Genomic DNA, 19,231 nt, shown 5'->3' on the forward strand with positions numbered 1-19,231 from the left:
CCCTAGTAGGCCAAAATGTGCTTCCTTTAGTTCTGTGCAAACATGCGTGACCTGTAAGTGCCATAACCATCTAGTACAAGACTAGTCTCAGTCACAGGTTCACATGAAATGCATGCTCAACTATCGAATGTCTATGCCAACAAACACTAACACTATAAATAATGTAGCATGAAGAAATTTGACAGGAGAGCAACTCAACCTTTTCATATGCTGCCAAGGAAGCAGAGGTTTCCAATTTTACTGTGCTTACTGTCATGCATAAAATTTTTCAGCTCACATAAACAGCAGAAAAATTTTTTTTTTAATATGAACAGCACGGTAACTTTGAAACACGCTTGAGTGGCCAGCCCAGGAAGTTGATTTTCAAAACAGCAGTTGTAATGTTAGAAAAGGCATGCGCTAAGTACTGAACATTTAGTGGTGATATTTCGAACAGGTGTACTCCCCTGCAATGACTTATAAACGTTAAACATTCATTTGTAACACAACTCTTCTTCAAGGAAAAAAAAAATAGCTGCATTAAGGTTGCGTTGCCAGCATCTAAGAGCCCTGCACATTTAGTAAGAGCTTTATGAAATGTCGATGTTGGCATGGATGCTCCCTAGCCATAACCAGGAAGGTCAGGCAATCTAGTAGAAATCCAGAGTAGAAAACAAAACAAGATATCAACCAACAGTGACACACAAAATAATACAAAAGCGACAAGAAATAAAACTAGCATATGTGCACTTAATATCGATCAGTGCAAATGAAGTGTAATGAGCAATCAACAATGGGCATACAATTAGGGCAGGATGCAGATCAAATCTAACTAACAATTGCACAGGAACATGCGTAACAGTGCCAAACTAAAACAAGGTTCAAAAGGAAGCAAAAGATGGTGTTTGGATGATCGCACAGCAGCAGGTAGTCCATACACCATGCAGTCAATGGCAGAGCTTTCCCAAAGCACGCTCGTGAGTCTTCTTGATGGGCATGTGATTGCTGGTCTTTTTTCCTGGGAGTCCAGATGTAATGACTTCCCTTGAGCATGTTAAGCTAACTAGAGGAGAAAAACCACGGACTTCATTGCAGATAGTGGTTTGCTGCCTCTCGTGACAACAAGTCACTCTAAGTTCAGATGAAGTTAGGCGGCCCACACGATACTGGATGACACTTGACTTTTTGACGTCCTCGGCACGGAAAGCTTTGAAAGCGTTGTTGCGCTTTTTGCGCACAACTAGTCTCAAAGACAGATTTTAAGCAGTGTCGTTTATCGTATTATCGTTTTTTTTTTTTTCCTTTTTTTGTAACATCTCTTTTCTATCATCTTTCACTCCCCCTACCCCTTTCCCCAGCACAGGGTAGCCAGCCAGTCTGAGAACTGGCTAACCTCCCTGTCCTGTTTTTCTCCTCCTCCTCCTCCTCCTCTAGATAGAATTCTACATTCAGTTTCGAGGCAAGAGTGGCTGGCAGGACTCTAGCCTGCATTTATATACCCTTTGTTTTCCCTAGTGCTTTAAAACGGGGCATGCTCTGGTGGTGTTCAATCACGTTCACTTATCTTAAGGCTTCTCCTTAAAGGGGCCCTCCAACAGTTATGAAGCACCTATTTTTTATTTGTGGTTTGCGTAGACTGACGGTATGGGATAATTTTAGGATAGGTCTAAGCACTGATGTCAAATGATTTAGTATTTTAATCATGCAATAAAGTCATTACATCACTGCTGACCGCATCAGCGCGTAGTGGCGCTCGCCAGAACCATTGCGGGCAAAAATGATTGGATAAATGTAACGTTAGAAGCGATCGTGGCATGGCATCAAAACTGAGATTACTAATGTGTTTAGTGTTTCTTTTCTGTGCTTTTTCATTGAACCCCAAATAGACGCCATCACAACAAAAAAGATCACTACAATTACAAAGCACAACAGAGACGCTGGCTGCCATTTCACCTCCGGATTTTTTGCTTGCGTGGGTCAGATGTCCATACAAAAGGCTTCTCTCTATGTCCATACAAAAGGCTTCTCTCTCTTCCCTCTTCTTGCTTCTGTACGTTTTTGAGCTGACTTTTTGCTCACGTGGGTAGGCTCTTGATTGTTGTTGAAGCGGTGCAAGTAATCCCCTTCACTGAATTGATGTCGCTGCACCCTTGTAGTTTGTCGGGCGGCTCACCGAACAACCCGCGTAGGGACAACTGTGCTTCACCACCCTTTTCATTTAACAAATTCCCTTCTCAGAATGAGAGGAGGCAGTGACATGGAATGTCGTTGTAAGGAGCAGCAGACAAAGCCTTGCTTCGAAGCAGTAGTGCCTGCTCAATTTCTGACAAGTCAGGTGTCAGGCACCACGTTTGTTACTATGGCAACAACATCAAAAATACGTTGCAAAGGACAAGCAACAATGGTGTGCAAGCTTCCCCTATGTAGGAGCTTTCAGCTCATTGCATTGGAGCAGTCTCAAACGTCACAGGGCAAGTGAAATGTGGTCACGTGACACCACGAAAATCAAGTTCAGGGTAGGCTTTCTTTTTTTCTTGTATTTTGAATTTTCTAGACAGAATAACTTCAGACTGTATGCCACTATCGCAATCGTTCTTGCTGCACTATACTCCGTTTCATACATCAGGTGCAACGCTACGGAAGGTAGCAAGACTTCTTGCTGTAGGTGCGTTCGCACTAAGAAATAGTACAGTGAATTTACCACCCGTAATGTGGTTTTTTTTTCGTTCATGGGCTGTGTATTAAAAGAAGGTGATTTGTGTCTAAGAAATAAACAAACCCCGTTATTTACACTGTTGTCGATAGTTTGTTCTGGATCGCTCAGCGTCTCTTTTTTTGTGTCATGGCCTCCGCGATTAGCACTGGCAGTGCGCAGCCAGAACTGATCGCGGAGGCCAAGCAGAAGACACACGGATTTACACATTTTGCTGGCCAAACTTCTTGCATAGCTTCCACAGCGTTGCACCTGATGTGTGAAACGGAGTATAATCTGTCCATACTTCAGTCTACGCAACCCACGAGTAAAAAATGGGGGGTTGAATAGTGTTGGAGGGCTCCTATAAAGATCTTTGTTGGGCGCCTTCTAATGAAGGAAAGGGAAGCTGTTTCACACGCTACCATCCGACAGGATCACGCACATACTTAGCACCACACACACACACACCTGTGTGTGTATGTGGTGCGCTCTACTGTCCATCGGAAATCCCATATACAACAGCGGCAGAGGGCCACCCCGTGACTAACCCACTGATCCTTCAAATACACCACTCAAACGTAATATTGTTATTTGTGGTACACAGAAACTAATCCCTCTTTTCAGCGACCTTCGTGCGGGGTCACAAAATGCATTGGGGTTAATTTTACATGCGGCATATGTGTGCATCAAGGCAGCACCAGCAGATCTTTAATCCTTCCTTAGTCACCACCAGCCATTCAGGTGATAAACAATAGCAGTCTTCCTCAGTGCTCTCGCAGGACAGTGTGAGAGTGCAGCGCCTGTTAATCAGTGCATCGCAAACTCGAAGAATGCTGCCCCCCCCCCCCCAACATGACATACAGATTTAAAAATAACCAGACTTGCCTTCAAAGGACATTGAAGCAGTTTGAAATTCTCTAAATTAATTTAAAAAATCAGAACCAGTGACCTGTGCCATGCCCCCACCCCAATTTTTAATTTAACAAAGGCCCTGTAAGCAAACAAACTTGCGCCAAAGGAATGCATGGCTGTGCACAGGACATAGGAGAGGAGGACATCAGAAAGTGAATCAGAGAAGCAACATCATCGTGAAGAGTGAGCAAGATTGATGCATTTGCCCGTGCCTTTCCCTACTGCCCAGCGAAGCGTAAGTAGTGGAGGTTGCAATGACTTCTTGCCACTGCACCATTCTGTTTTCTTGCTTAATCTTATTTGTAGAGCTGTGCAAATAGCAAAATTTTGGGTGCGAAGCGAATTTGAATATTGAAGTGTGAGTGTGAATCGAATCGAATATTTCTCGAATACTTTTTTATAATTCTTCGAAGCGAAATTGCAGAAAAAAGAGTTGGAGAAGACTCCTAAGCATATTGTTATGAGATAGCAACATGAAAGTGTTTCTTTTTGCTAGGTTGATGAAGCGTTGGCGGGGTGGTGTTTCGTAGTTGTCTTATCAAGAATGAGGCAATGTAAAGGCCGAATTGTGTTTATGTACAGTACTCACGGATTGAAACAGGACAATTTAGGGCTAAGTATGCGTATACTTTCGTCTACATCGTCTTCAGTTCGGGTCATATCGGCGTAATTTCGACTCGAACGTGTAGATCAGAGCCAAGATTAACTGTAGAGACCAGATTCGTCGCGACATGACGTGGTTATCTCGAGCGATTGCACATACCAGTAGTTATACTAAAAAAATTGATGACGCGTTTGAATTTGTGAGTACTGTACATGATTTGGTGCAACCAAAGTGTTGCCGACAACACGTTACACGTGATAGGCAAAGATGCCATTTCCTCAGCCTCTCCTCCTCTTTCAACTTCTGTGGAAGCCCAACGGATGTGGCGGACAAGGGTCTGCTCCCTTCAAGTCCGGAGTTCCAAATCAGCCTCGTAGACGTCGATATATAAGAACATCTGAAATTTTGCATGCTAAAAACTTCGGCATTCGATTCTTCGGACTTCCTGCCCAAATTTTAGGTCCAAAACAGCATTAATTGAGCCCCCACCTTTGCCACATCTTTCATCTCCATGTTGGAACCAGCGTTTTCTTGAGTTAATACATTTGCGACTGTAGTGCAGCCTGAAAGGCAGCTTTGCCACAATACGGCGGTGTGATGAGGTGAAGCATGCTGAAACTCTAGGGACCACTTCCAATCGGACGTTGACTGTCTCTTGGCTAAGTTCAACCATAATGGAGCTTGAAAGGCGGCTTTGCCACAATACGAGAGTGCAATGAGGTGAAGCATATTAAAACTCTGAAGAGGTCACTTTCAATCGGACGTTGACTGTACTTGTCTTTGGTAATGTTCGAATTGTTCGAATAGTAAAATTTCAGTGCGAATCGCATTGAATAGCAAGCACTATTAGAAAAATATTCGAAATTTAGAATATTCGCACACCCCTCCTTATTTGGGATTCCTGAGATATCAATTTCACCAAATGTGTTTGTATGGCCTATTTGCCAAGTTGATGAACCAGAGTTGTCACAAAAAGGTTCTGCATGGCATTTCGCTGCAAAAGCACCTATGGTTACGATGAAGTTAAACTATAAAAATTTTCTCAAGATCAGAAGATGAGTACTGAGTGGGCCCACTGCTGTTAGGACAAAAAAAAACTTCAAACCAACCAAACCAAGTGTGTTGTGCTTTGAACATTTGTGAGACAGCAACTATGTGCAAAGGTTGTCTCTACTGCAGTCACTAGGCCTGTCAAAGGTTGCATGAGCAAATCGCAATGGAATGCCTTCTGTCTGCTCACACAAGAGGATTTTGCCATCACCAAGAAAGTGAGGCAGACATCTGACAATGGCTACCAAAAAGGCAGCGCTGTTGGCTGGCCAGTTCTCGCTGCTCTAATCCCCTCAGCCTGCTTTTGGCAGACACATTTGTTGGTATCGCCAGTACGGCAGCATTAAAAAATGGCTACAGTTTGTTTCTCAAGCTATCTAAATAGTTACCAATAGAAAAGAGTGACGTTGAACGTGTGCTTGTTCTGTGAAGCAGCATCTGCTAGTAAACCACTTGTGATATCGAGAGCTGCAATGCGAGGGCACAACAGTGACGCCAGCTATCTAAAGCAACTCACTTTGCCTCTATATGCTAGCTTGTCATAAGGAGGACACTGAGAAAGCTAACTCTAAATAAAAACGTGTCATATTAAAGTGCAAGTGTTCATCCTGTTAGCGAATACAAGCAGTGGCATAAATCATGGGGGGTCAGGGGGATCCTTACCCCCCTTGTGTGCGGGCTGGGGGGACACCCCTTGCAAGTGTCTCCGCTTGAGATTTATCTTTCAAACGTCATATTTGAATTTCTTTACAGTTAAGGATAGCACACTCTCCGTAAAACCAACCCTGAAGTCTGAAACCCTTCCAATGAACAGAAGCGAAGTACAAAAGTAAAAGCCGCTTGTCGTTTCATAAAGTATTCTAGAGCATGAGCTTTCTGGAATGCTACAGGTTACTTCTGACGTGCCGCAAATGTTTATTACACTGAGCTTTGAAATGCAAAATAAAGAATCCCCAATCATCTACCTTTATTTATGTCGACGATTTGTTGGAAGCCATTCACAGTGAGGTATAAATGCGATTGCTAGACTATGATTCTGTTATTTGAATAAAAATTGCCGGTGAACATAAAATTGTTTTACAAGAAAGTTTCCAGGGGCAAATCGCGGAAGGCTATTTCGAACAGGTTTACACAATTGGGAATGAAGAATGCAGAAAAAAAGCTGTAGCTTTACGCGTTATCAAAAAAAAAGAAGTGCTAGCATTTGTCTTTCATGGTTTAACCCGAATGACATCGCTGGAAGGAAGGAAGGAACATAAGAGGGAGGAAAGGCAGGAATCTTAACCAGTCTAGGAAAACTGGTATGCTACCATACACTCGGGAAAAGGATAGGAGAGTTTGAAAGAGGTAGAGAAAAAGACGGGGAGCTGGAAATATGCTAGAGTTACGCTTAGAAATAACATTTTTTTCACAATTTCATTTGGAAGTAGGATTTTAATTTTGATATAATAAAAATAAAACATTTTTATAAAAATAACATGGCCACCATAGCATGATGTGTGTCCCCCCTCGTGAATTTTCTGGACTTACGCCACTGAATACAAGCACTATATTACAAGCTCACACTGCATCATAAACAGGGCCTCAGTGTCTGCCTGACTAAGCCTACCATTACCTCCATGGCCATCAGCAGAGCCATGAAGACAGCGCATTGTTCTTGTGTGTTTGTTGCCCACAAAGGGATGCTTTTATCGACTATGTTTAGGTAAAAACAAAGTAGCGTTGAGCAAAATTGCTTGCGTTGAACTTCTTGAAGTGAATAAGAAGTTTTCTGAGTGTGAAAGCCAAGCACTGAATCTAGACACAGCCTACACACTGCTCACATTTGATCAGACATTCCGTAGCATGTGTGCTAGATCATTGACGCCGCTTACTGGAACATATAGCACCTCACGTCGGATCGGTCTGGGATCCAGTCGGTTGCAATCTGTGCATCACAATCCTGCTATTCGATCACAATCGTAAGCGGTCATCTGCACCGTATGAATGAAATCAACCTACTCGTATATAGGCGACTGGCTAAAACATGCATGGATGTGCAGAAAATGCACTGCGATTGCCACAATTAGCCTTAATAATAGTGATACGCTTATATCTAGCAAAAAAAAAAAAAAACTGACAGCACGCGCAGCAGATGTATCACCTGTTGTGAAGTGCAGTAAGCTGACTTGAGGACCCTCACGAAGCTCCTACCAATCATAGGTAGCGACGAGGTTCACGATATTGCCCAAGGCGCCCACTGCGCATTTTTACCGAAATAGAGTCATTTGATGTATTTACTCATTTTTTATATGCTTACACTTTTATGTTTTACACCATAACCCTTTCTTTTTTTTTTTAAGTGCTTCAATGGCAGTCGCACGACACACTGCTTAAATATCTGCACACATGTCACATTAGTGATATTAATATGCAAGGTACCAGCGTTCAAGTTCAATACAGTTGAAAGGGGTCTGTGCTCACCTCAGTAAGGATATCAGCAGGAACACCAATGGCCATAAGTATGTTGCATAGTTGTTCAAGCAGGCCAGACTGGTTCATTGCCTTTTGACATGATGAAGTGACATTGAGTGGAGCAGTGGGCGAAACCAAGGAACGCACCACCTGGAGCATGTGGAAGATGTTGGACACCTTCTGGGCTGACCATCCACTCCCACCACCAGACTGCTGTGCATCTGAGCCCTCCTGCTGCTGCTGCTGGCTGTGGTGGTAGTTGAAGAACGGGCTCAGCCGTTGTATGTAGCTGCCTTCCTTGAAGAAGTTCTGGTTTGAATTATTGTTCTTCAGTAGGTGCAGCAGAACCACCAGGCAGTCTTCGACGACCACACCTGTGTAGATAGCAATCCACACAGCTGAGTGCCCAGAATCAACAAGCAGAATAGGAATGAGCAGTCTTGTAACCTCATCTTGTGTGAAAACCCATTCTGAGCATCAAGATTTCAAGAAAAAACAATCGCAACAGTGTATAAAGGTGGAAGAAACAAGGACTTGCTTCTAGCAACGGTACTATATATGAAAGTTACCTTTCTCAAGGAGATCAAAATTTCATTATTTGGTGGTGACCAGGAAAAACTTTAGGGTGATGCCTTATTCACTTAGAGGCTACCTTTTAACTAATCAGACTGCATAAGAAACCAGGTATGCACACTGAATGCAAGAAAAACATGTACAGCTTAACCCCTTTAATGCACACAACAGAATGCATTATTTCTAAAGTATGATGAGTCTACTCTTGATCAGGTATTGTTCAAGAGGACTCAAACCTGAAAGCTAAGAAACATTTTAAATGAATAAAAAAATGTGGGACTTAGGTGCCCCACCATCCACCTAGGTCAATTTCATCATGCAAGGCACACATATCCTCAGTGCCGACTTCTACCTCCTCATGGCTGCCTGCAAAATCGCCAGTATCAGCCTAGGTAGGTTATTACACAATGCAAGCAGCATGTGCATGCTTTCAAGGTTGTCATTGAGTTTATTGAGCACCCTTTGTACTAACAGCATCTGTCGGGGTGGCCCAGTATTACATAAATTTTCATAAACCAAATGCCTTATGACCTCAAAAGGCTGGAATTTTTATACACAGTGCTGTAGTGTGTTTGTAAGGCTAGAAAATAGGATGTTTCCTATAGGTAGGAGTAGATATTGTGCATTGAGATCTCTGACGTCACCAAAACCAGAAAAGCACATAGCAGTGACAACTACATGCCCTCAAATACCGTATTTTCTCACATATAACCCGCCCCTGCATATAACCCGCAGTCCCACTTTTTAAGCCCATTTTTCCCTTTTTAGGTGCGGGCTATACACAAAAAATACGGTATGTTCAATGCACATATGGAGGAAAATGGGATTTTAATTTTTTGTGTATTTACCCTAGTGCAAGAAAGGAACTAGGCTCGAGAGTTTTCATTGTTGTGATGGCTTCAAGGAGGATGAACAAAATGCTAACTGAACATAGCTGGAAAAGAAGAGGAAGTAAACGGTCACTGTACCCATTCCAGCTTATTGATAAAAATGATATTAAATAAAGTGTATTCAAATAAGAACCAGAAGGATAGCCACACAAGAAATAGGAGGCCTGCACAGAACATGCAGTACAGTCCCAGTGAAAGCCAGAGCAGCAGCCTCCCAAAAGCTCATCGTATACTGAGTATGCTTACTGCAGGTGACGAGTACAGAATCAAGTGGTTCAATATGCTTACATTTATCAGTCAGGTGTTCTCTGCGATCCAAAAAGTATGTCGTGCAAGACGTGCAGTCTGACACTATGGAGATGTGATAGTTTAAAAACACAAAGTGTGAACAAGACCATGGCAAGATCACGGCTTGTGGGAGTCACGCCCATCGCGCAGCTGGTGACAGCGCAACACGTGCTGCGCACCAGCGATGCACCTGGCACAGCCATGCTGTTCAAAAGGAGCAGCCGATGCACCGGCCGAACAGTCGGCGATGGACTAGCGTGCACGTGTGCGGTGTGTGCCCCACCGGGGCAAAGGTTAGAAGGCGGTGTCGTGGCCCGTGAGTTTCGTGTTATTCCACTGTGTTTCTTTAGTGTTTCTCTATTAAGAAATCTTTTAGCTTTTCATCGGCTGCTTCGATTCCTTAGGATAGATGGCCCGAACCCTTCAAGCTACATTTGTGATTCTCAGCAATTTCTAGTGGCACGAATGATAAACATTCTTGCACAAGCAAAAAAAAAATGTCAGGCCTGCGCAGAACATGCAGCACAGTCACAGTGTAAGCTGGAGGAGCAGCCTTCAAGCCTGTTTTAAACTCTAAGGAAGCCCGGAAGACGTACAGTTGCGAAGTGCCCACTACGCATTAACTCATGATTATCCTGCGATGTAACGATGTGCCCATATGTGTCTGTAAAGCAATGTGTGCACCTATATAGTTGCACACATTCTTGCTGCTGTGTCTGATGATGATGATAATGAAATGTGGCTGAGCCCTTTGTAAGGTGTCGGCAGCCTTAAAACACCCATTCATTACGCGATCCACATGGTGTGACGCCTGGTGCGATTGTACACTTCACTCTGCCATGCAGTAACGTGACTTCCCGCCTGACATGACGCCTGTATAGGGCCTTTTTTCTAAGAACCTTCAAGCGTTGGTGTGCCTCTGCCATGTAGAATGCCACAAAGAGTGCCTCGTTTCGATTCAGGCTTGAACCCTGGTTTGTTTGTTTCTTTTGCTCATTATTTGTGATAGCTGTGACGGACATCGGAGGCAGTTGCGGCGGACAACATCGCCACTAAAATCGGCTGTTGTGAACTCATAAATCGGCTGTCGTGAACTCATAACAGCTTACGCTGTAAAACAATGTTGGATGCCCAGAGCAGAACACAGTAGCAGATGACATGGCAAGTCAAAACACCCTTCACACAATGCACATGTGCTAAGTAGTTCACTCGGTTGCCATGCTCATTCCTGGTGATGGACACTGGCAGCAGACATCGCCATCAAGAGTGGCTATTGAAATGAGCACATAACAGCAGATGCTGTAAGACCTTCTTCGTTGTGTTTTACCACTAGCCCGAGTGAAGTTGCCATGAAAAATGGGACCAAAGTGTCACAGTGTTCATCAAAGTAATAAATAAAGTAATAAGAGACACTTTTCCACCCATACATACATGGCATGACCATTATAAGTAAACTGGATGTCTGTTAAGCCAACAGCACACATGATACAACATGAAAGTTATGCTCTTTGTTTTCACAGCTGTCATAAAAACAATGAACATAACCTTGAAAAAAAAGTAACTGTTCTTCAAAGATTTCCCAGACGAGCTTGAAACCATGTTACTGCACAATGCAAGCTCACCTCCATCACTGCAGCCTTCATCAATGATGATGTCTAGAAGGCGATCAAAGGCATTCTCAAATGCAACAATCTTCTGAATGTTGGCATTAGCTTTCGTCAGGTGAGAGAGCAAAAGCAGCGCCTGGAAAGAGGAGAGTTACATTAACAGGTGGCAGTCAGTATACATTGCTTCCAAAGGCATTTGTATGGGCCACTCTTACAGGGATCACCAATTCAGTATTAAGTCATACATAACATAGTCTCCACATTCCAGAGGAACTAGGCAACTCTTGTGATGTGCTAGGTAGAGAGTAAGTGATAAAATACCACTGAAGAAGCCTTCTTGCCTAATCTGGACCGTTATCGCTGAAGGCCTTCTAATTACATGTTCCCTTTTACAATACATCATACTGTACATTATTACTTGACTTGAAAAGATATAGGTATACGTACATGAAAGGAAGGGAAGGAGCGTAAGTCATACGAATAAGGTCCCATACTTTTCACCAATTTTCATGGCAGTGATCAAACTAAATTATACTTGATACAATCTCTGGCTGCAGCCACTGAAGGCATCAGCAACCTACAAGGGCTTGTGACGAGACATCCCTTCAGCTCTCTTCACAAACTAATCAAGGGTTGTAGACCATGCCAAAGATCTTGCTTCTTAAACTGCATGGCAAGAATATGCAAGCTGTGCCTGCAACAAGTTATAATCTAAGTGTAAAAGGCACAATGATTTTTCCGTTTGCACCTGCCCCAAATCTTGCAAATTGGTCTTATTCATGAGATGTGAGTGAAAGTTCAGAAAAAGAGAAATAACAGCAAACATCCAAGTTCTGATCACATCCCAAGCAACCATAATATATTTAACATCTATGCAAGCTAAGCTGCAAAAATACAACAAAGCAAACTGTTTTCAATCCAGTGTGAGCAGCCAATTCAGATATGCATTACATGAGGTAGCACTAAAAAACAAAATAATTATAATTGAGAAAGCGCAAGTGTTCAGTAAGTGCCAGGTAGATTTGTTACTATGTGCAAAATGAAGTCGCTCTACGACAAAAGAAAAACAGAAAAACACGACAGAGACAACGAGGTCGTATTTGCTTGCAATTCAGTTATTTGATGCTGACAAATTTAAAAGCACAAATAGCTTGATTACAAATGAATTTCAAAATCACAACAAAATTTGAAACTTTCAAGAGACCATCACAAATTCCCATGCAAACTCAGATACATGGGCAGCACTGTCATTTTTATTATAGCTGAGGCTGTCCCGGCATCAAAGAACTGACATTTAAGATGGTCATAAATGTGCTTTATGGTCTTGTTTCAAGATTTAAAGGTACAAGATTTAAACTGTGATGTAATCAAACATGTCATAGTGGTGTGCTGAAACATATGAGGCAATTTAATAAATAATGGTTGGGGTTTAACGTCCCAAAACAACGATTTGATTATGAGAGACGCCGTAGTGGACGGCTTCGGAAATTTTGACCATCTGGTGTTCTTTAACATGCACCTAAATCTAAGTACACGGGTCTCAAGCATTTTCGCCTCCATCGAAAATGCGGCCGCCGCGGCCGGGATTCAATCCTGCGACCTGTGGGTCAGCAGTCGAGCACCATACCACTAGACCACCATGACGGGTTATATGAGGCAATTTAATGTGCATGTGCAAGTTTATGTTGCTGCTCTTGTGCTAGCAAATTTAACTCCATAAATAAGTGGAAAATGACAAGGGCACATTTTACACCTTCCCAGTAGCTCGGCACTCACCCTCTGGCATATTTCGTAGCACCTGCATTTCAGTGACACTAAGCTACCAAAAAAGAAGTCAGAGTGACAAAGACACATTAAACGTTTCTAGGATGTTGTAAACTGATTTAGCGATGGCTGTGCCCTCTCAGCTAAGGACACACATGAGGCCATCTCAAAGCTACAGCAAATGCCCCTACAATCAAAGAATTCTGCCGACATCGTGGCCTTTCCCACGATGTCGCCACAATCACCCGCCCATCAAGCTTCATGCATATCATTTCAAATATAACTTCACACTGATCATTGTGACAACGCTATTGATTGTATATTAACCCACCCCTTATGTAATACCCTCTCGGGGGTCTTTAAGGAAATAAAAATGATGAATGAATCTATGTAATGATGGATGTTGTATGTCTCCAATGCTCTGCTGCAATCCCACTGAATGCACGTGGAAGTCTATGGGTAGGTGCCACTCGAGTCAAAGGAGCATCCAAGAAAACACTACACCAGGGAATTGACTTTCGATGTTCTACTGTATGCACTCTCTAAAGCATGGTTAGTTGCTTTAGTATGAACTCACAACACAGGTTAATGTTGCAGATGAACTTTGTACTTTATTATTTTAATGCCCACAGTGCCTCAATGGAATATGCTACAGCCTTGTTACCCTTAGTCATAGAGCTTGAGTGCATGTCCAATGAATTACTAATACCCCTGTCACATGGCGCAACTTAAGGGCACTTTGAGGGAGTGCACTTTGCCGCTAGTGTCATTTGCACGCTGTCACATGGGAACATTTAGGGACACTCGCTGCAAAGCGCACTTGCCAGCGAGTGCGTTCGCCAAACTCACTTCACTGCGACGGAGTGTCTAGCCTCGTGGGCAGTGGCTCGAAAGTAAGTATGTTATTATCGAAAGCCGAGTTTATAGTATTTTTTAAGTATCGTTTTCGTTATTAGAAATATTTTTATGCATTAAAACATACTATACAACAAAAAAACTACTCTGCTATTCTCGCTCTCAGGCAGTTTACAGACACGACCGCTAGGGGCATGCCCAGAACACGCCATGCAATGGCGGCAGCCGCAGTGTTTGCACGTAAAGTTCATTTTAAGGGTTGCTTATAGCTGTAACACATTATTACCCAATAAACATGGCCTTAAATGACAAATATATGCTGTGCTACTGAATTACTCATCGCCATTACCATCATTTCCAAAGTACACTTCCCTTTCTCGTGTAGCAGCGCGCCGCCAAAGTGACATTCTGGAGGTGTAAGTGCACTCACTCAAAATGACACTAAATTGGCCAGTGTGACCGAGGTATAACTGTGCCACACTACAAGCAAATGTGGCGCAATACTCACATCATTGCGAATGACTTCTCGACTGTCTGAGAGGAGGTCCATAAGCCTGGACACACCCATTGGACTGGTGAGAACACACTCCTGAACTTCTTTAGCACGATGAACCAGCAAGCCAGTCAGTAGCCGTACAGCTGGCCATCTTACTCTGAAGTCGAATTCCTGTATTACAAATATAATTACACTCTGTTTAGTGACTTCGTCAGCGTTGTTTTTATTATAATAGGTACAGACGACCAATTTATCTGCTAGAGCAGCTCTTAGAGTTACTGTGCAAAACTTGAGAAACTTGAAGTGCATGGTTTCTGAGCCGCCCAACAAGATCAAAGGGCACAAAGATGCACGACCAACTCTGATACGAGTCACGTCTTCAGTAAACATTTTTGTGATCTCTGCTTTTAGCTAACACACACACACTCCGCTGTTCAAAGTTCTATCAGTTTGCATAACGCCTGCCAGTACACGTGTACAAATACAAGGCTTTTGCTTTAAAAAATTGAGGCACATAAATACTCCTTTGAGTGCAAGCCAAACGAGACAACACACAATATTTTGGCAAAGCAACCACAATGTTCACTTTTTGTCCTTTTGCAGAAAGTTACTTTCAGTAGTCAAGCAGTCACTGTGTGGGTCACTACTATCTAAATTGCCATGCATTGTACCAACCTGCTATGTGTACCCTCATGCTCTACTTCAGAATATCGTTAGGTAGCTTAAAATCTTGTTTAGCCCAAAGGACATTTGCATGCACAAAGCTCCACACACTGAGTCCTATTGTAAACCATTTTGGCTTCTTTTGCGTGCCCAGCAGTTTATGTCTCCTTAACTCAGAGACGCGAAGCCTAAAGCTCCCTAATGTGCAACACTTTCTGTGCTAGTATATGTTAACCAGTTAGCCCTTTGCCCTGTTACATCTTTGTGCCTGTCAATTATTTTATTATGACAAGAGTGTGTGCACACGTACCCTATTAGCCTTTATTTTTTTTTTTCAGGAGGTATAACGAATCATTTCAGTAGACACATGCATGGGCTTTCACTTTTCTGCTGTACCACGCATTGTCATTTTACACCTTCCCACTTATACCCCCATCTGCTATTTAGTGGGACACAGGTCCAATGTATTGAAGTGTCATCAGTACAATGGAACTTTTTAACTGGCTTACCTCCATCAAGTCCAACAGAAGCGTAACATTCTCGGGTTTCTTTATGTATATTTCTGTGAACTGCTCTCCCAATTCTCGACTTGCATTTTCATCCTGAGAGTCCTCTGCATTAAGAAAAAAAGAGAAAGAGAAAGTAGGCGATGAAGCTATCAGAATGCTGTTTTGCAAAGAACATTATTCACATCGTAATGGCCTGACAAAAAGAAAAAAATAGTGCAGGACTTTAAATACTTCCTTTCATTTGCCACTGATAAGAAATCAGAACTTCATAAAATATAACAAAACTTGCAGTATAACGTTGGCACGTGCCCTGTAAAAGCGACTGTTAGAAAGTATCCCAAAGCTAGCTTTCTGGTTCTATGCAAACAATGCCAAGCTAAAGTAACTGCCATGACTACTAATAGCACGGCCAAGTTGCATCGCCAGTTAAGAGTGAGTGCACAACATTTTTTCGCACAATCGCGTTAATTCGTGTTGCAAAACACAAGCTGAACAGGAAGTTGTGTGCCTTGGCAAACACGGTACCTTCGTTCTCCTCTGCACCCGATATGACATACGATAGGGCATCTAGGGCGTAGCCAATGATTTCGCCATCTCCTCGGTCAGTTTCCAGAATATGAATCAGGGCGTCCATGCCCTGAGCACCGACTTCCACTCTGAATTTCTGAAACCAGAAAGCATCACAGCAACGTTATCCACATGCCCAGTTTCGGTTCCGCACAGAAGAGTAGTAAAACAGGGACACAAAAGTGGTTACCTTTGCCAAAGCCTTGAGAGCGCGGCAGGCATCTCGCCGGTCTTCCAAAAGCGTCGACGTCTGAACTCTGTTGACTAGGCGCTCAACCTACAAGAAATATTTGACATTGCAATCTGAGTTTCGGTTTGTGACGTAGCATTTTGTCGAACAACAAATATGTTTTTCATCACCGTACATTGAAGCAGTCTTGCAGATGTTAATTCCTTATATTTACCGCAGCATTTAAAACGATTCTCCTTCTGAATCAAAGATTCTATCAGCTGTGAAGATAAAAATAAGTTCGGTGAAGAACGAATGTCTCATATCGTGTAAACGCGAACTCGGCGGCAGTCACTGTCTGCGCTGGCTGAGTTGCACGCATGCTAAAATGATACATTTAGTAGCAAAGCAAAAATAAAACAAAAACGAAGCTCACATAACGCAGCCACTACTTTCAGTTTAACAGAAATATTGTAAACACTGACACGAGCAAGACCCACGAGCACGCAAAGCCGGGAGCGTGGGCACGACACCTCAAGGGAACCACGCTAATTAAAAGGAGCTGCCATGCTTCCTGACGAACGCTTTGACAGCTGTAAAATAGTTACAGTACCGTTTCTGCCCCGGTTGGAGCATGAGCACCGGGCTGTCCGCCGAGAACAGTTTTCAATCCCGACTTGAACAGCTCCATCTTGCACCTATGGCGTGGCGCAGACGACTTCCGGCACACACTGCGCTCCCTCACGGATTGCTTTTCGATTTCGGTTTTTGTTTTAATGTAGTACGCACGCTGTACATTAAAACGTGCTAAACAAAAGACTGATATGAAATTGGTATTGATATATCCTCTGCACATGCCGTTTCTAGTCTTATAATTCCGATTGCTGATGTTGTTCTTTCTTTACTCTTTTACTGAATTTTTTTCCTCTGTCCTTGGTCGCCTTGGTTACGCCGCTTTGTCGCCACTCCGCCACTCTCCGCTTCTCTCTCAAATCTCAAATCGCGCGAGATACGCACGCACTCCAAAACTTGCTGGTGGGACTGTCGCGGAGTTCGTCTGTACGGCCCAGTCGCATCAGCCGCAAGTTGGAGGGCATTGCTGTGTAATCAGAATGAAGTTCGAATTGTTCTTACGGACTTTGCAGTTCTGCCTATGTATCGCTGTTGCGTTTTGCGGCGCGGACACAAGTGAAAGTATCCTCTCTCTGAACGGAGATGGCGAGAGCGCGTACCCCATCGTTATGTGGCACGGCCTGGGCGATTCCTGCTGCAATCCTCTGAGCTTGGGCGGATTCAAGAATTTCCTCGAACAGTCGATCCCCGGCGTGTATGTGAACTCGTTGCGGATCGGCACCAACATGATCAGCGAAATCGGTAACAGCTACTTCATGAACATCAACGAACAGGTCGAGGAGGCTTGCAAGATCATCGCGAACGACTCGAAACTTTCCGGGGGATACAACGGGCTCGGCTTTTCCCAGGGCGGCCAGTTCCTAAGGGCACTGGCGCAAAGGTGTCCCGAGCCGCCCATGCGGAACCTCGTCTCTCTCGGAGGGCAGCACCAGGGCGTCTTCGGGCTTCCGAGGTGTCCCGGAGAGAGTTCGGAGCTCTGCGAGTACGCCAGGAAGCTTCTGAACCTGGGCGCCTACTGGGACGTCGTTCAAGACCACCTGGTCCCTGCTCAGTACTGGCAGGACCCGTTCGACCGACAAACGTACATTGCCAAGAGTCTCTTCCTCGCTGACATCAACAACGAGCGCGTCAAGAATGAGACGTATAAGGACAACCTGCTCAAGTTGAAAAATCTCGTGCTCGTCATGTTTGAGAATGACACGGTGGTTGATCCCAAGGCAACCAGCTGGTTCGGCTACTACGCCGAGCGCGACGACAAGACGATAGTGCCTCTGCAAAACCAGAAGATCTACACGGAGGACTGGATTGGCCTCAAGGAGCTTGATCAAAGCGGCAGACTTCACTTCTTGTCCACGCTTGGCGACCACCTTCAGTTCAAGGAAGAGTGGTTCACAGAGAACATAATTAAGCAATACTTGCTGTGAGCTTGGACTTATTTTTTCTCTCTCTCATCTCGCGATACGTCAAGCGACACCTTATGACAGTTATTTTAGGTGTTGGAGTGAACGTTTGCTTCGCATCAGGGCATACTTAAATCCTACTGAACTGCAGTGGAAAATAAAGTTATGGTTTTTATTTATTTACTTTTCCCGTACGTGTAATTGTCACGTGTTTGATCGACACACGGCGCTGAACGCAGTGATTCCACTCCTGCGCCAACTGCGGCAAATTGTATTTACTGCGCCATCCAGATAATATCGACGGAAATTGCGCCAAAGTGCGCCAGAGTTTCGGGTTTGAGGGCGTGCATCACCGGCAGTCGCACCACCGGCGCGTCAAAACATGTTTGGCTTGATCTTGGGGCCCATAGCATAGGCGGAGAGTACGGGGGGGGGGGGGGGCTGAGGGGCTCGCCTCCCCCCCCCCCCCCCCGGACCGCTTCATGGGGGGCGCAGCTTCCCTGGCGCCGGCCCAGGATATTTTTTAAGAGCTTGGCTTAGGTCCCCTAGCCATTGACAATGGACTTTTGGCTGTCCTGTCTGGCAGCTAATTCACAGGGGGCTGTTTATGCCCACTTTTTTTTTTTCATTTCAGTATTTTAAAATTCGGATCATGGTCCATTGACAAGACAAACATTCACTGCAAAATGCCCCTCAAACGAATTTGTATGTGCAGTATAGTGTTGATGACCAACTGAAGGGATCATTTAAGCAATGACAAGTTAAAAAGTCTTGAACCACGTAGCGATCGAGAAAAGACGGCACGCATTTTTTTTTATTTATCAGCACAGGGTTTTACTACCAGATCGGTGACCGAAGAGCAGCTCAAATAATCGTCCAGAAAACAACCTTTGGTGGAAGAAGTAACCCCAGCTTCGGACAAGGTGTAATGGTAGTAAATTGTCCTTGCTATACCTTCTGAGAAATATTTTTGGTCATGAATTCAGTGGCATAGTTAAAGCTTCCTGTGTCAGCATTAGCCTACTCTCTCCTGTTTGGTGCATGTTTTAACAAAGTATAGCATGTCAATAAAAAAAATTCGGGAGATCCCATGCATTGTGGGAATCGATTTTATGCGACGCAG

General features: G+C 43.8%; 2 protein-coding genes across 3 annotated transcripts in view; one reads left to right on the top strand and one right to left on the bottom strand.

Annotated features, from left to right (window-relative positions):
* Nucleotides 1-16,795, bottom strand: part of LOC119399847 (general vesicular transport factor p115) — a 69,625-nt gene extending 52,830 nt beyond the window's left edge. For both annotated transcript variants that reach the window (XM_037666725.1, XM_037666715.1), the window contains exons 1-7: nt 16,689-16,795; nt 16,097-16,183; nt 15,865-16,003; nt 15,340-15,443; nt 14,180-14,338; nt 11,068-11,188; nt 7,704-8,068 (exon numbers count right to left, since the gene is read on the bottom strand). In XM_037666725.1, coding sequence (XP_037522653.1) covers nt 7,704-8,068; nt 11,068-11,188; nt 14,180-14,338; nt 15,340-15,443; nt 15,865-16,003; nt 16,097-16,183; nt 16,689-16,766 — 1,053 coding nt within the window. In that variant the 5' untranslated portion in view covers nt 16,767-16,795. The remainder of the gene's footprint in view (nt 1-7,703; nt 8,069-11,067; nt 11,189-14,179; nt 14,339-15,339; nt 15,444-15,864; nt 16,004-16,096; nt 16,184-16,688) is intronic.
* Nucleotides 16,796-17,151: 356 nt separating this feature from the next.
* On the top strand, nt 17,152-18,159 carry LOC119399865 (palmitoyl-protein thioesterase 1). The gene has a single exon (XM_037666742.2). It carries the CDS (start codon nt 17,188-17,190, stop codon nt 18,130-18,132), a length of 945 nt encoding a protein of 314 aa, XP_037522670.1. The 5' UTR covers nt 17,152-17,187; the 3' UTR covers nt 18,133-18,159.
* The last annotated feature ends 1,072 nt before the right edge of the window (nt 18,160-19,231 follow it).

This window comes from Rhipicephalus sanguineus, chromosome 1 (genome assembly GCF_013339695.2).
Source record: "Rhipicephalus sanguineus isolate Rsan-2018 chromosome 1, BIME_Rsan_1.4, whole genome shotgun sequence".
In the NCBI taxonomy this organism is placed as follows: Eukaryota; Metazoa; Arthropoda; class Arachnida; order Ixodida; family Ixodidae; genus Rhipicephalus; species Rhipicephalus sanguineus.

What these genes read in the sequence shown, in the direction of transcription:
- LOC119399865 (XM_037666742.2), top strand. Translation starts at nt 17,188, where the DNA reads ATGAAGTTCGAATTGTTCTTACGGACTTTGCAGTTCTGCCTATGTATC.